The sequence below is a fragment of the Bombus huntii genome, chromosome 4 (genome assembly GCF_024542735.1).
Source record: "Bombus huntii isolate Logan2020A chromosome 4, iyBomHunt1.1, whole genome shotgun sequence".
Lineage (NCBI taxonomy): Eukaryota > Metazoa > Arthropoda > Insecta > Hymenoptera > Apidae > Bombus > Bombus huntii.
In genome coordinates this window covers 7,654,624-7,670,249 of record NC_066241.1, presented here as the reverse complement: position 1 = coordinate 7,670,249, position 15,626 = coordinate 7,654,624, and the positions used below count along the sequence as shown (strand labels likewise).

The 15,626-nt window shown below is 39.8% G+C and overlaps 1 protein-coding gene across 4 annotated transcripts in view; it reads left to right on the top strand.

The window, feature by feature from the left end:
* Positions 1 to 15,626, top strand: part of LOC126865001 (protein sickie) — a 192,863-nt gene that overhangs the window by 31,891 nt on the left and 145,346 nt on the right. The window contains exon 1 of one of the 4 annotated variants that reach the window (XM_050616997.1): positions 13,102 to 13,197. The exons of the other annotated variants lie outside the window; for them this stretch is intronic. Within the exon in view, the coding sequence (XP_050472954.1) occupies positions 13,117 to 13,197 (81 nt within the window). The 5' untranslated portion in view covers positions 13,102 to 13,116. Of the gene's footprint in view, positions 1 to 13,101; positions 13,198 to 15,626 lie in introns of those variants that run through there. 4 annotated transcript variants of the gene reach the window in all.

The following is a 15,626-nucleotide window of genomic DNA, read 5'->3' as shown; positions in this document are numbered from 1 at the left end:
CCCCATTCTATTCATTTCCTTTTTCTTTTTTCTTTCTTTTCTTTTTTTGTTTTCCACTGGCCCTCCATCTTTCTGCTGGCTGTTGCTCATTGGTTATTCGTACCCTCTCTTCCTCCGTATCGCTCTATCTCTATCCGTTGGCCAGTCCGTTTCCTGTTCTCTTTCGCGTTTCATCCCTCGAGGCAGATTCGAGCAAGAACCGATTTTCACGTCCCTCATCGAGCTAATTTCGGCAACCAAGCTGCAAATTTGCGGTACGACGCTATCGAGTTTTACTTCATTTCACTTGTGCCGCGGGCAATTTATACGATGGTACTTTGTTCTCGTCATTTTCGGCCTGGAATTGATAAAAGTGATGGGACGTTCGGCCTCTGCGATTTACGAGTTGCTCTCTGCACCGTGATTGCACTTCGATTTGAAATATTTAGCGGGTAAAGCTCCGGTCAAATTTGCTAAATAATCGTCTTTTTCACAATCAACGACTCGTTATTCACGTTATTCGAAATAAATTTATTCACAGTTATATCCTGCATTTTACACCAGGTGATAAAAATGCACCGTGTACTACGAACCAGGGTAAAAGTGTAGTTTCCTAAAAATATGAAGCGATTTGATTCGATCGAAATCGAGTTGTTCTTATTTTCTCAATTTTTAATTTTAATTTCCTCTACATCATTGGCAATTTTTCGACAAAGGAAATTTAAAGATTCTCAAAAAGAGGAGCGGTTGGTGAGATTATCGAATACGTTGCCCGGGGGTGTGAAGGTGCTTTGATCACCCCCAGAATCCTAAGTTTCACGTCTCGATTTGCTCTCTCACGGTGTTTACTTTAAGGGATGCCACTGGCTACCAGCATCTTTCGGTACGAAGGAGGACTGCACTTCTCTTCCTTATATATATTGCAAGGGAATTGCTCTTTGTTCCTCTCTGGGCCGACGAACGAGGATGAAGTTGTTTTCATTACCGGAAAGTTTCACAGCCGGATCGTTCCTGTGATCAAAGGAGAAATTGACTTTGTTTATTAACCGTCACGACCCTGCTCTGCTTTAAAGTAATTAGCGGAATATGTGCGAAACACATTGAGGAAATCACAGCGTAATTCCGGCTACAAAGGAACGCGGGGTGATAATACAAACTCTATAATACCAAGTGCTTTATATTATACTTTGTAGTAGACAGAAAGTTAAAAGCAGCCACAGTTAGCTTTTTAGTATACTGATATCCGTTACGATAATGACAATAATAGTGATAATGATATAACAATTTTCGTTAATTTGGATAATTTTTAATTAAATTTGTAGTTACAGTTTTAATTTTTCTAATATTCGTCGATACTCTTCTTCGTTTCTGAAAAAGATGCTTTCTTTTTTATCAGTTCCGATGATCATCTATTTGATGTAAAATTTTGTTTCGAAAATCAGACAGAAATGATAGATGTATTGCGTTTATTTCACAGGTTTGTGAAAACAATACGTGATCACGCTGTAGTGATCGATGATGGGATTACACGGCAAAGTACACAGGTGTTTCGTTGTACACTGTACGCTGTACACGTTCAGAAAGGCGTGACTGAAGAGGGTGGGATAAAAAGAAATAAAGGAAAAAAACGCGTGCATTGGATGTTGGTCGAATGCCAGATCATCGAAACGTAAATTACCGGTAGTAGAAGAGGAAAAGCAGAATTTGTAGGGTATAGAATCGTTGGAATATCTGCCTCTTCCGGTCGATTACACCAAACAATATGCTCGCTTGTGTATCTGTTTAATCGCCGCACTTACTTACAGCAGTGTAATTTAACGCGTGTTGGGAAAGTACGCATTGCGCTTTGTACTATGTACAAGGTAGATATATGTAGGTAATAATTGTAAGATAACAGGTTCAATGCCTCCTACTGACTTTCGGTCTATACTGAATCCAACGATGAGGACGAACGAGTATCAAATTTTCGATTAATCTATCAATTATTCGAAATTATTGAATTTCATTGATCAACATAAATATTTGCTGCTGTACTATCAGAACGTTTTATTACATTACGTCACGATATATATATTAAAATATTATAAAATGTTATTATACAAAGTATCGTATAAAATCATCGAAATCGAAACGCTTTACTTTTTCTTACTGTAGGAAATAAATGTCACGATTGCTAGTAGTGATATTTATCGAGACTGTAATGTCGTGTGTCAGCTACATAGACGCCTTTAGGAATTTATATCTACAAGTATAAAGAACCATGAGTCAGCGAGAACCAACGATTGAATTAAAGATCTATTTTGTCGGTAAGATAGTTGAACAGGCAGAGATATGCGCTTTGCCTTGGGGTAGGTTCGCTCCCGTCGAGTTCAGCCGAGTTACATGTAGGTACGTGCTTACGCGACCTAAATCATTTATCGTCCAATTGCCAATTTGCAGCCCCAGGAAAATTGCTTTGCCACCAGGGTATCCACCCTCTTCCTGCGTGCTTCGTTCCTCTTATTCTTCTTTTCTATTTATGGAATTTCATCTTCTTCCTCTTCCAATTTTTCATTTTCGAACGGTAATAAATATTTTCGTGAATTTCGTTTCTTATTATTTATATTATAAGCTTGCTCTTAAAAAGTTTGAGGTTTCTTCGAATACAATGCACGTTAAAATTTCTCCTCTCAGGAAGAAAAGGATTCTAAAGGTTAAGATAGGTCGACGCGATAGAATAAACTCGTGGTTAATAGCTAATGTAATTCACCACGTGGTTCGCATTTCCAGTTCCTCCGATTTTTAAATGCCACGCTTTCCACGAAGAAATTGAAAACAAACTACCGTCGATAAATTCTTTTAACAACACTAGCAAATATATGAAAATCACTAACTTTACAATCGAATAACATACGTGGATACAACCCTTCAGATTCCATTTACTGATAGTCTACCTCGTTCCAATATTTTCCAATGTTCACAATGTTTCGCTAGAATCCATGCCAAAAATAGGAAAGTAAAGCCGTTTTACTTTTATTTGATGTGTGTAACGCGTAATGTTTTTCTTTCTGTGTTCGACCCTACGTTGTCAGCCAGAACATACAAATATCCGTAATCCTTGTGTATTATCCGTGATACGTTCCACGTCTATAGAAGCGAGGCAACGAGCTCGAAAAAATAATCGAGAAATATGCGCGCCAGAGGATGTCCTGATGAAATAAATACTCGTACGTCACTGGTATGCACCGCTTCCGGACTATAAATTTCGTATCGATATCGGATGTCCCTTTGGGCTATCGTATCTCATTCGTTGTCCCGATTGTTCATCCTTTCGTTTTCTTTTTTCTTTCCTTTTTTCAATGTTGTTCGCACTTTGTTACCGTGCAACTGGAAGAGTAGAGGGTTAGTTTTCGTTGAACGAGGAATGGCAACGCGATCGAATTTCCCGTTGAAGCCAGTTTTAGTTAGTCACTGAATCGTCTCGTAATCTTTGAAATTCGATCTTCGTAAACGGATTATTCGTCAAATTATAACAATGATAATATATCGGTGAAGTTTCCCGGAGAATAGAATTAGTATTTTTGTTTCATGAATACAAAGTTCAACGTCAAAAATATAATCAAATTGCAAAAAGAATATTAGTGACATAGCCATATCAATGCTCAACGAACTGTGCTATAACCTTTGTATATGCAACGAACGATGTAGAGATTTTCATAAAATATTGCATTTTATGTACGATTCAACTTCAACTTTTACAGTACTGCCAACGTAGTTTTCACTTTGTGCTTCTGCGGTTGTTCTTTGAGGGCATTTTATATCGCTGGAAAAGCGGAGGCACGTACTTTAAGAGAGTCGTGACGTGTCACGTGATGAGAATATAACGTTCGTTTCACGTCACAGTACGCCCTTCGTTTACGTAGCGAAGCAGAAGAGGGGACCCTTTCCTCCCTCTTTAGGGTAAGAAAATGTCCTTGTAGAATGGCACTACTCCGCGCTTAGATCTTGACGAAAGCATCTGCAATAGTGAGCAATAATGTCAAATCTCTTGGAAAGATTCAATGAAGAATTCTAGCAAATTAACAGCACGTTCCATTGTCCCCTAGTTAATACCCAATTGTATTTTAAAATTTATTAGACGTTGCAACTTTCTTCAGTCTGACAAGCAATCTCGTATATGTCAATTTACTTCAATGAAAGTGAAGGAAATTATAAGCTGAATAAAGCTTCGATGTCCTTATTTAAAGTGGATACAAGTAAAATCTTTATGTCATTACAAACATTGAATGATACTAACGAATAATTAAAATGACAGATAAGCAATTAAAATAAGTGTATCCGTCAATTAGCCGGCTTGTTGACGATCGCCGAGTTCCAGCCATTCAGACATGAATCAGAACGGGGTGTGTCATCAATCGGCAATTAAAGAGTGACACGTTCTTTCCCCGAATGACGACGAGTTCGTTTACTCGGTGATGCAGAAGGGAGGATCCTTCCTCTTCTGGTATGTCCTGAGGGCAAAGGGGGGCGCAGTAAAATGCCGGTGCTACTCTCGAATCAGACACGAGCATTAGATCTGGTTCCCGCAGCGTGGCAACCCTCAACAAACGTCGAAGCTCGTTAGAGCTTTTTGGAGTAAGTTAGCAAGCGTGTCTGTGCGCGTCTTCCATACAACTGACGATACGTGAGACGAAAGAATTATTGCAATTTCGGCGTGACGCTCGTCGAATTCGTAATGTCGTGCGCGGCTCCTTTCCGCGAACGGCACGCGTCTGCCGTACAGATTCGAGCAGAATAGTAGATCCGACTCTCCACCGCGAGATTTCTAACTGCTTGACAGGAATTTATATCAATTTTTAAGCTGCCTGAAATCGTACGGGTTGAATAGCCCGACTACCTGGAATCGTGGATTTGTAACGTTATTCTAAGAATCAGGGACATAACAAATCGGCAGAAGTAAAAATAGAAAGACGAATACGCTTATCTTTCTTTTTTTTTCTTATCAGTGGATTGTCCCTATACGGACTGTCGCGGGTTTCATATTTATTTATTTCTTCGTTGTACGAAGGATCAACCGCGGCAAAATTAGCCTTCTAGTGCAATTAGATACTATACACTATCGTCATAGATTTACATGATTCATTAGAGATGTCAATTTAAGAGTTCGCGTTTACGAAATGGCAGCTCCGATATTTAAATTCCAGCTATTTATTCGAAGAAAATGAAAGGTGTATGTTTCATATTCAAAAGTGCGAAAGTTTATTACTACGAATTTATAATGTGCTCGAAGAAATAATTTGTGTAATTCTAACTTAATTTTCGTTTTACTCAAAACTATCGGAAACTGCTCATTATGACAGGCCCTTCAGTTACAAAAGAGAAGTTTCGTTTCATTTACGTTTAGTTTCAATGCTTATCTAAATTTTATAAAGAATTCCCCTGATCTTCTCGCCTGTCAGATATTCTATCATTTTTCGCGAATCGGTCCACGCCAGAAATCGCTCGCGCTCTCTTCGTTCCGGAGAACGATCGAGAAATAAATAACAGGAACAGGATCTAACAGAAGCGATGAAAAGGTTACACGTTCTCGGTACGAGCGCATGTGGGACCAAGCAAGGAGTCGTCCCATGAGCGAAAGTATTGTCGCCGCTCGTTTTCGCGGCTACACGCGTACACGTGCGCCGTAAAGCAGCTTAAGGATCGTTAAGACGGCCTCGTGTGGGCTAGTTCTCGCACAGGATGCCCACACGATGCGCACAATGTACAATAGCAGGGTAGGGCCTGGTTGCATCGTTGGTTACAGCCTGTGATCCAGGTATATTTAGCTCGCGTGCATCGTAATGACGCGTAGGTGTAACTCATTCATAAAACATAAACCATGTGGCGCCGTTCGAGCCGATAAAAAGAAGAGGAGACGTTGATTTTTGCCGCTGTTTGGGGGAATTAAGACGATTATTGCCAACTCGATCGCTAGATGTTTACGATTGTATATCGCGATTTAGGGTGGTTGGATCTCGACTTCTGAAAGTTCAGGTGTCTGAAAGTTAGCCTCCCGAGAAACTTATAATTAATGTTATATGATAGTACCCTCGATAGTTTCGGCGAATTAATGTTGTCGAGTTTAACTAACGTGCTATTGAAGTATGTTTATTAATTTGGCGTAACTATGCTTCATAAGGTATATTATTCTAGTTTGAAACGAATGAGAAGAATATAGCGAAAAGAATTATACTGGAAACATAAATACCTTGTTCAGTACCTAAAAACATAAATATCTTGGTCGGTTTGCAGTAAAAATATTTCAATTTGTTCAAGCATACAAATTAAAAAGCTTAACCTTTCGGTCGAGCGTAAATGATTATCTCGTATTCTTCGTGTCTGAAGAATGCTTATAGTACGAGGTAAAGCGAGAGAAACACGAGACAAATGATATACGCAATCTCCGTTGCAGAGGGTTATAATTCTTATTGGATTGCCCGTAAGGTGGACCACCGAGTCTCGAAAATAAGTCGTAAAAGTGGACAAGGACTCAGATACGAGTTTCATGAAAGTTGCCGCGTAAAAATAACTTGTTCCTTCCGGATTTTCGTAGTCATGACAACGAGTTTCCTCGAATCTCGAGAGGGTACGATACGTTTTATGCCACACTGCAGGACACGTACACTTCTCATCCTGAGGAAAGAGGGTGCATCCTCCGTTCGTTCGTTCGTTCTTTGGGGGACGATAACTCGGTTACGAAGGTTCTCAACTCGAGCAACTTTAATTTCTGTCAGGTATCAAATAGGAAAAAATATTACCATCAATTTTAGTTCTTTTGCAATTTTATCATGCACGATTCAATATCGTTTTTTAAATTGTAGCAATTCTCTTCACGAATAGCATAATTTTATTAGATAAAATCATAACACTTCCGTCTTAGAAAGTGGTTCACTTTTGCAATTAATTTTTGCAAATATCTAAAAGTAGATAATCTTTTAGACATATCACTAGCAAGCCAACGTGTACGTTGCATTTGGATTATCATAGCTTTGGATAGCTTTCGAGGGAAGAAGAGTGGAGTAACTAAAATAAATAGAAGGAAAAGTGACGATTCGTCCATATTTTGGTTTCCTTGATTTGCAAATAAAGCGAGGGGTCTTTGCGAATATGCGCGGCAACGTATACAGGGAGAAATGGTAAATATAGAAATAAAAGGTAGAACGAAAGGGAAAAATGGGCACTGACAGAGGGTGGGTCAGCACGTGGTTCATTTGCAACGAGTAGTTCAGAGAGAAAGAAAAATTCAGGGCGATGACCGTAGGAAAACAAAGAGAACAACGAGCACCAAGTGCAGCTTTCGTATGTGCATAAATTTTAACGTCTGCACGGCTTCCCCGCGCATTTATCACCCAAATAGAATTTTTACGATTAATGAACGCACTTCTAATTATCTCTCTTTTTATGTACTCGAACGTACGAATTGAACCTGTGTATACGTAAAAGCAATTTATCCACCGTTAAATTGAATACACTTGCTTGTAAATTTCAGATAATGTTTGATTTATACCGAATATAAATAAAATTAATTCATAAAACTCATCTCAATATTTTATTGCTCAAAATGTTGTCCTCCCTTTTTTTTTATCATTTACTCATTTACTTTTTTGTATCGTTTATTTCGTTCTTCTCTTTATGGCTTACGGTTTATATCTTGTCTTGTCTCCTTTTACACCTACAGTTATACAAAGTTAATTGACTCGGGATGGTAGAAACGCGCCATATTCTCTTTTTAATTAGCTCATCTGTATGACAATCACTTAAAACAATATTCAGTGAAATGGAATTTTATCGAAATTAATATATAGCGCGATTCCTAAACCATTTTTCACAGACCAAAAGAAACGAATCTATTTCGCATTAGCTTCTGAAATTACACTCATTTACGTGTAGATTGCTTCCGTGTTCGTTATCGGTTCGCTCGATAAACATTTTTTCCAGGTTCGGTAATCAACGTCATATCGGACAAAGAGGATAATTTTATCTCGTTCAGAGGATTATTTGTTCACGATCGTTACTCCGCCCTACCACCCTCTGTCGCTCTGCAACGTCTTTTTCATTTCGACTGACTGGCCCGTCTCGATATCGTGGCCAAGGCAAACCTAATTTCATCGCCCCATTCTCTTGGCGCCCATCGAGTAGCCCCTTCATAATCGGACGACAAAGGCGGAGCCACCCCTTTTCCGCCTTTCAATCTCTCTCTTTCAACTCGCACTCTCTTTCTCTCTGTCTGTCTCTCTGTCTCTCTGTCTATTTCTCTCTCTCTCTCTCTCTCTCTCTCTCTGTTCGTCCATTCTATGCCCATACGTATCCTCTTTCCTCTTTCGCACTCTCGTTCTCTCTCACGAAAGGATCAGTCCAGTATCCATTTTTGCAAAAGTGGCATATATGAAGCATCCCCTAAATTCTGAGGGAGTCACCAGTTTCGCTACTGCCTTTTAACGATTTCATTTACCCGCTATGATTCTTGAAACGATGGGGAGCAGAGGTGTCATTGCGGCCCGGTTTCATGTATTCGGGATCGACCGTGTCAAGAGCGAAATTCATTTGTACCGCCAGGTTGACGTTTCAAAGTGGAAACTGGAAAATTTCGTTTGTATTATTTCGACGTGGGGGAGAAACGCATCTGGCCATTTTAAACGGAAACTTGTTAAATCCATACTACGTATCTTCTTTCGTTAAATATTGATCGTAAGTTATCAATGAAAAGTCGAAATGTTTTGCATTCGAAGCGACGAGTTCTCTCGTAAATAAAACTAATCACGCGAAACATCCGTCGTTTTGCAACAAACAATTGTAATTGCAATTTTTCAAAGAAAATTATTGTTTAGCGAATTATAAACTTTTTGTCTCCTCTGTTACGTACCAATTTCATTTATTCCTCGAGAAACTCTATTACTCTTGGCTTGGAATTTCTCTCGTCAGATACATTTCTTAGTTCTCACGATGCACTTCAAGCATCGTTGTCAACCAATACAGTGAATCGAAGTTTTTTAGCGATTTTAACAAAGAATTAAACAAATCAAAATATTCTTTCCTCGTTGCTGATATCTCCTGCGCTGATATCTCGCGATAGTTAAGCCTCGAGACATTCTGAATAAGCTCTTCTCATATTTGCTTCAATATCAGCCGAAAGAAAATTTATATCGCTACATGATGGAAGCGCGTGGAAAGTTGACTATGGCGCATCGTAAATCAGGCACACGTATGATGAGAATGAGTCACAGGAATGAAAGGGAGGATCGGGTGCATTGACACGGCCGTTGTTATTTATCGTTCGAACGAAATTTATCGTTGGTTAAGATATCTTTGAAAGCAGAAACGCATGAGCAATTACCTAGACGGCGAGCCTGGGAACCGTGTACGCAGGGCTGATCGATATTCGACTTGGCGTCGATTATCGTGCAGGTTGCCACGGGTAGGTGCGTATAGGCGCGTTAAAAGGCAACACGATGGCCGGCATTACAATTAATGATGGTGCTCGTATGTGAATCGTACGGAATAGCAATCGATAGTACAGCACCTGTCAAGAATGCTCAAGGTTACCCTCATCGCTGTCATTGTCCACACGGCGAAATTCCCGCCGGGTTTCCCGGTCCTCCTCTTTTTCAATCGGCCGCCGACAAAACAACCAACGATGCCCATTTGCATTTAATGGGTTTTGCTAGTTTGAAAATTAAAATGAGATGCTTGTCAACCGGTGCGATAGCAACGTTAATATTTGCACAATCGAGCTGATTATTTCGCGCCTAGTTGTACGAGTTGTATTCGGAAGCCACATCGGTCAACTCCATAAATCGAAAAGTATAGAGAATCGATGGTGTTATATAACACTGTTTATCTTTCATTTCTTTTGGAATTCATTTCTCGAGATTTTATTATTTTTTAGGAAATAAATGAAAACTGGAGTTGATTAGTTTTTTGGCTTTTGAAAGGCTCGTATCAAAAACGATAATCTCATGAATTTAGCAGTGAATACACAGTCGTATTCTTCGTACGAAATGTGTAGCTTATTTTACAAGTACGAGCGCACACGCGTTATGACGTACCTGAATAAATAATTCGATATAAAAAAATCTATTGATTCTAAAAGAAAGGTAATTAAATTTTTTCATGTTAAAAGACTAATGGTACGAATCTAAGCGTGAAACAGTAAGTAAAATGCGAGTGTAATCCAAATCAAAATAAAGCCAGCGAATTTGGCGCAAGTCAAGAAATAGAGCGGCATTTTTACAGTTTTACGAGCGGCCAAACTAATCGGCAATCTAAGTTCGTTTATTGACGAATTTATAGCTTTTTCTCGATTCTGTTAATTTACGGAACAATAGCCACGCAGCGCCGTTCGCTCATTGTACTCTGTTTCCAGTTAAGTTGAATTAAAACGACTTATAATCGAGCTCTCGTCTCGAGATCCTCTCTTCTCCCTTTTTCTCTCTAGCTACTTTCGTTCCTATTTTCATCCCTCGTCCACGTCGCGTTATTTTCGCTCGAACAGAAAAGATATTATCTTCTTGGAAGACGATGGGATCCGCAGTAATTTTTATTAGCTTCTCCTTATGCGATTAGTTTTCCCTACCTTATTAACATTCGCTTGAACTTTTATCTTTTTCAAATTTTCTTGTCGAATCGACTAGCATTCTATTCTTAAAACAATTCCTATCTTCTAAATCACTTTATTAAAAATGGTAATTACGTTACACCTTTTGTTATAAAGACATCATTGCCGGGATAATTAAATAACTAAATAAGAAAACACGAGTTGACTTCTACATTACAGAGACTCGATCATAAATTCGTAAAGTAGAATATAATCGTAACTTGATTTACACAACTTGAGGAAATACAAAACACAGATAATATTAATCACATTTACAACATTTCGATTAACATTTCACTTCCGCGTGTCCAACCACAATGGATACAGTTACTTCGAATTACTCATCAATTGTTATCGTCGATTCATTCTGAGAAAACGTTCACGCTGCTGCCTGTATTTCATTTCTTTCAACGTACGAAAGTTGTATTCACTGTCTGATAGAAACTACTCGCAATAATTGCTCAGGAAATCCCGTGTCGCGTCGAACGCTCGACAAAAGGAAACCGAATGTAACAACGTTCGGTCGAAAGAGAAGAATGGGACGCAGCAACGAGATAGAATTGAAGCATTAAAAAGGAAAAAGAGAAAAAAACGATGAAGAAGCGGCGGAAAAAGGGTGTGAGAGAGGAAGATGGAAGGAGAAGGAGCGAGAGTACGTACGCATAGAGAAGTGTGCGCGACGCGCGTATTCAGTTACGTCCGGTGCGTCGCGCCGTCGAGACGCGCCGTTTCGGCAACAAGTTTCGTCCGCGTGCGCTTCACGATGCGTTTCCACGCGTGTTTTCGTTGTCTCGTGGTTACCTTCGCAACTTTGCTTGACAAACTACATCAACTACACAATCATCGACGATTACTTTTCGTTTCTGTCAAACGATTATTAATTAGCTATTAATTAACAACGAAAAGAAAAAGGCGAATAAAGATCTGGTGGTCGTTAGTAGATCGAAGAGACGTACAGTGTCGATGAAGTTTCTAGAATTCTTGGATGAAGGTATTAAAGGGAGGATAACGAATGAACAACAGACGAATATTATTCTGTTGGATTTCTTTCGTTAATTTCTAAAGTGATTGGATAATAATATAGCAGCGAAAAAGGCACAAGTGGATTACCGTTTCTGTTTACATGGGGTGGCGACGGTCAGCAAAATTGAATAATTGGATAATACGAAATGGGATAAGTTGGAGTGGTTGAAGTCTTTCTGCGGTGCTCTTAAAACAATGCGCGACTTAGTTGCCGCTACTTGAGAAGCGTCATCGATCGTTTCTCATTCGACGCTCAGAGATCTCCCGATTCTATCGGTTCGCCATTCTCCTGGAGAACCGACCAAGTGCTATTTCATTTAATTTCGCCGTGTCTCGCTTTTCATCGAGCGCAAATAGTTTGGCAGTTCTTCCTTCGAAAACTTTAAAAGTGTTCTGGGAACGATAAAAAATATGAGAAGTATCAAGGCCGAGTGATTGAATGACAAAGAACTTGTAACGATAAAACTTGAAATCTTTCCGTAAAATATAAATCGTTTAATGGTTGTGATAATGGTTAGTCTTGAAATTAGTTGAGTTTGCTGGTTGATGTTTATTTCGTCCAAGAGTTAATCGTTATAATACCGTAATTAATCGTTGTATTAGTTCTATCAGTTGGCTTATCAAATTTTTATCAAGCAGTAAAAATTTGTATAGAAGCTGAAGCTGTAATTTTAATCGATCGAAGCTCAGTTGCGCTCCTTTCGCTTTCGTAAAGAAAGAAAATTGTGAGAACGTAGACGAGAGTGTAACCTCGACAGAGCTTTGAACTTGTATATTGTTCGCATCGTTACACGTTGCTTGTTGCACGTCTGATGCACCACCGATGCGGTTCTAAGTGCACGAAGTCGAAAGAAACGTGACGACACGCCTCGTGAGACACGCACGTGCATCGAGGACAGCGAGATCGTTCCATTAATAGATGGAGAAACACGACCGATCGATCGTCTAGGCATGTTGATCGGTCAGAACCAAATATTTCGAGCAGACTCCTAAAGGGACCGTATTGTGCTTCAAAAATTAATTACTGCACTATTACGCACAGGCAATTATCGAACATATTCCATAGCTCGATTGTGTCAGTTTAATTATTAGTTTCGTGTATTGTTACAAAACGAAAGGTGAATGGTACAAAGAATGACAGGAGTGTTTGTGCCGGACAAACGAAGCTTTATCGAGGTCCAATCAGCGTGAATTTAACGCGACGTGCTAATGATTTATAGCCGACTGTGTCCCGTAATGAAAATTGGTGGCACCTAATCATTACGTTGGTAAATCGTTACAAATATGCCGTTAATCGACAGGAAATCATATCGCGATTCGAAGATCAGCACGGATGACGAATGTTAAGTGTAATTACGGCCAGTAGTTCCACGAGGTTACATCGTTGGAGTGTTCGTGGCGCTCAATTCGAAGCGATAATTAGTGATTCCATGGTGAAGTCCCGGTATAGTGCGTGAATTAATGCGATTTGGATGACGTTAACGACTGTTGGCATCGACGTCATGGCGTGTATTAGAGCACCAAGATCCGTCTGTGGATCGACCGACGACATCAAGGCTGATTCGACCCGCAATGTCATACAGGTACCAGGCCTCTGTTATCGCGCACGCATGCCGATGTCTACTCGAGTAAACTGCGAATTTGTAAAGCGTCCGCGGTTCCATTGTGTCCGTCCCCGAAACGCCAGGTGCGATCATAGAACCATCAGATGTACGATTCGGCTGCTATATCGTCTTATCTATATCATATTTTTTTATATTTTTGATGATGAATATATTGTGATGAAATATTCGTAGGGAAATTCGTAATAAGATATTTTCTTCAAATAATCATGATAAATTCTACGAGAATATATGTTTGCTATACATTGTAGGGGTAGCGAAGTACCGTAAAAAATTGAAGTACTATTGTCACAAACTGTTCTCTTTTCGGTTCTCTCTCTCTCTTTCTCTCTCTCTCTCTCTTCTCGGTATATTCTGTATTGGAAAAAACGAAAGCGCGTAAAGAATGGTTCTCGTTTGTATACCGATTAGAGAGCGTGAAAGACACGTGCTCTATTTGCGAGTCACCAAATTGCTCGTTTCAAAGGTAGATATACTCGTGAAACTAGCCTCGCGAGTTTCCAAGTAACGAAATCGTTACTGGAAATCGCCGGCCAACCTATAAAGCTGCTCGCTAGGGTTCTGTGTAATAATGAAAATTAGAATCTGCGTGGTGACCCGAAATTATGAAGGAAGTTCATCCTGCTTCTCTCTTTGCTACGTTCAAAAATAATACGGTGTCTCGACTGGTTCGGGGTTAAGACGTGTGTGTTCCCGCGCTCGAATACACGTCAGAAGTACACCAGTCACACACGAGGCACACGAACATTTTCGTTAGCGCACGCACATAGACGAAACGAACGTGCACAGTGTCGAACTGGTAGACGAATCGTGTATGTAAATATACGCGTGTCTCTGTAGAATACGAATGCGCGCACATGCGTGCATCAACTCATAGGTGCAAACAGAGAAACACAATTTTACGTTAATGTGTGTGTGCGTGTGCGTACGCGCGCCAGCATGTTGTGTGTGTGTAGACACAGGCACATTCATTTACGCGGGCTAACAGAGGAGAGGACCAATGTACGTGTCTGTATGTGTGTCTATGCGCGTGTGTATGTATACGTATGATTCGGTACGCACGGTGACTAATTCCTTTCCACCGTCAAGCTCCATCCTCTCCCGACCTATCTCCTTGTCTGGCCAGTTCTATTCTTCCTATTCGCCTCTTCTTTCTCCTCGAGCGTCTCTCGGGATTTTACACGCGAAAAATATCGGTGTACAGCCAAAACAATAAACTCTCGGTGCATCTATCCCGACGGGATACCCTTTCGCGATTTGCCTTTTCTTTTCAGAGGAAAGAAGCTCGACTGCGGTACCGGCCTTTTCTTTATACACTGCACCGCGGAGGAGATTTTCGCTCTTGGCGAAGGAAAGAGTGTAGAGCGCGCCTTCCGGCTGCTCGAGGTGATTAGGAACAGTTCTTGAGAGTGTACGTGTCGACTGAAGAAAGTCTTAATTGACTGTTTCGGTGCTTTTTCAACGTGTGTCCTTCGTTAAGATAATGGCAAAATAATAGACGGATATAAATGGAAACGTGGAAATATAAATTTTTTGGCCACCGTTTTCTTTGATTAATTAAAGGTATGAGAAATTTTAGAGGAATTTCATAGAAGTTTCATAGGGGAATAAATTTTACGTTTAATTGGCCGTTCATCGCTTTTACGATATCTTACGAACGGAGTTAGGTTCCTTGTCTTAGTGAATTACGGTTCCCTATGTAATCGATGGTTTAATTACTTTTCGCTTATAACTTCGGTACGTGGTAAATGATCTTTGTAGCTTTGCATTTTGTAGCTTTTTATTATGCGCAGCAGTCGTGCGAGCGATGTAATCGATTGGAATTCCGATTTCATGAAATTCAACGAAATCAATTATCATTAAGTACGCAGAGGTTGATTTAATCGTAATGTCTCTGATAGACAGAACGCACCTGCAGCTCAAACGCGTTGCTCGTAAAGTATCGCTCTGTAGGCAGAACGATAAAACTATGCATAGCTTGCAAACAGGGGGCCATATACATACTTGGATAGGCTTTGCGTGCACCGCAGTTAATAAACGTAAGTGTGCGCCTACATGGTTGCAATAGGCAAGAGATAACGTTTCTATATCGGTTGACGTGCGAACGCGTGATTAGAATACGAATGAAAATATCGTGCTCCTTTTGATGATGATGACGAAAATCTATGGACAGACCGTCCAATTTTGACGTCAGATTTCTATCACTGTGCTATAAATTATATTTATAATATAGCAGATGCGATCGGTAACGTTATACATTTTTTAACATATCCTTATTCGCTAGAAATTATTATTTTCAAATTTTATTTTGGTTTTTTTTTGTTAAGCAACCAGTGTAATCCGCATACACGTGCAGTCCGTAATTTCTATAGTTCTTATTGAAATTCTAT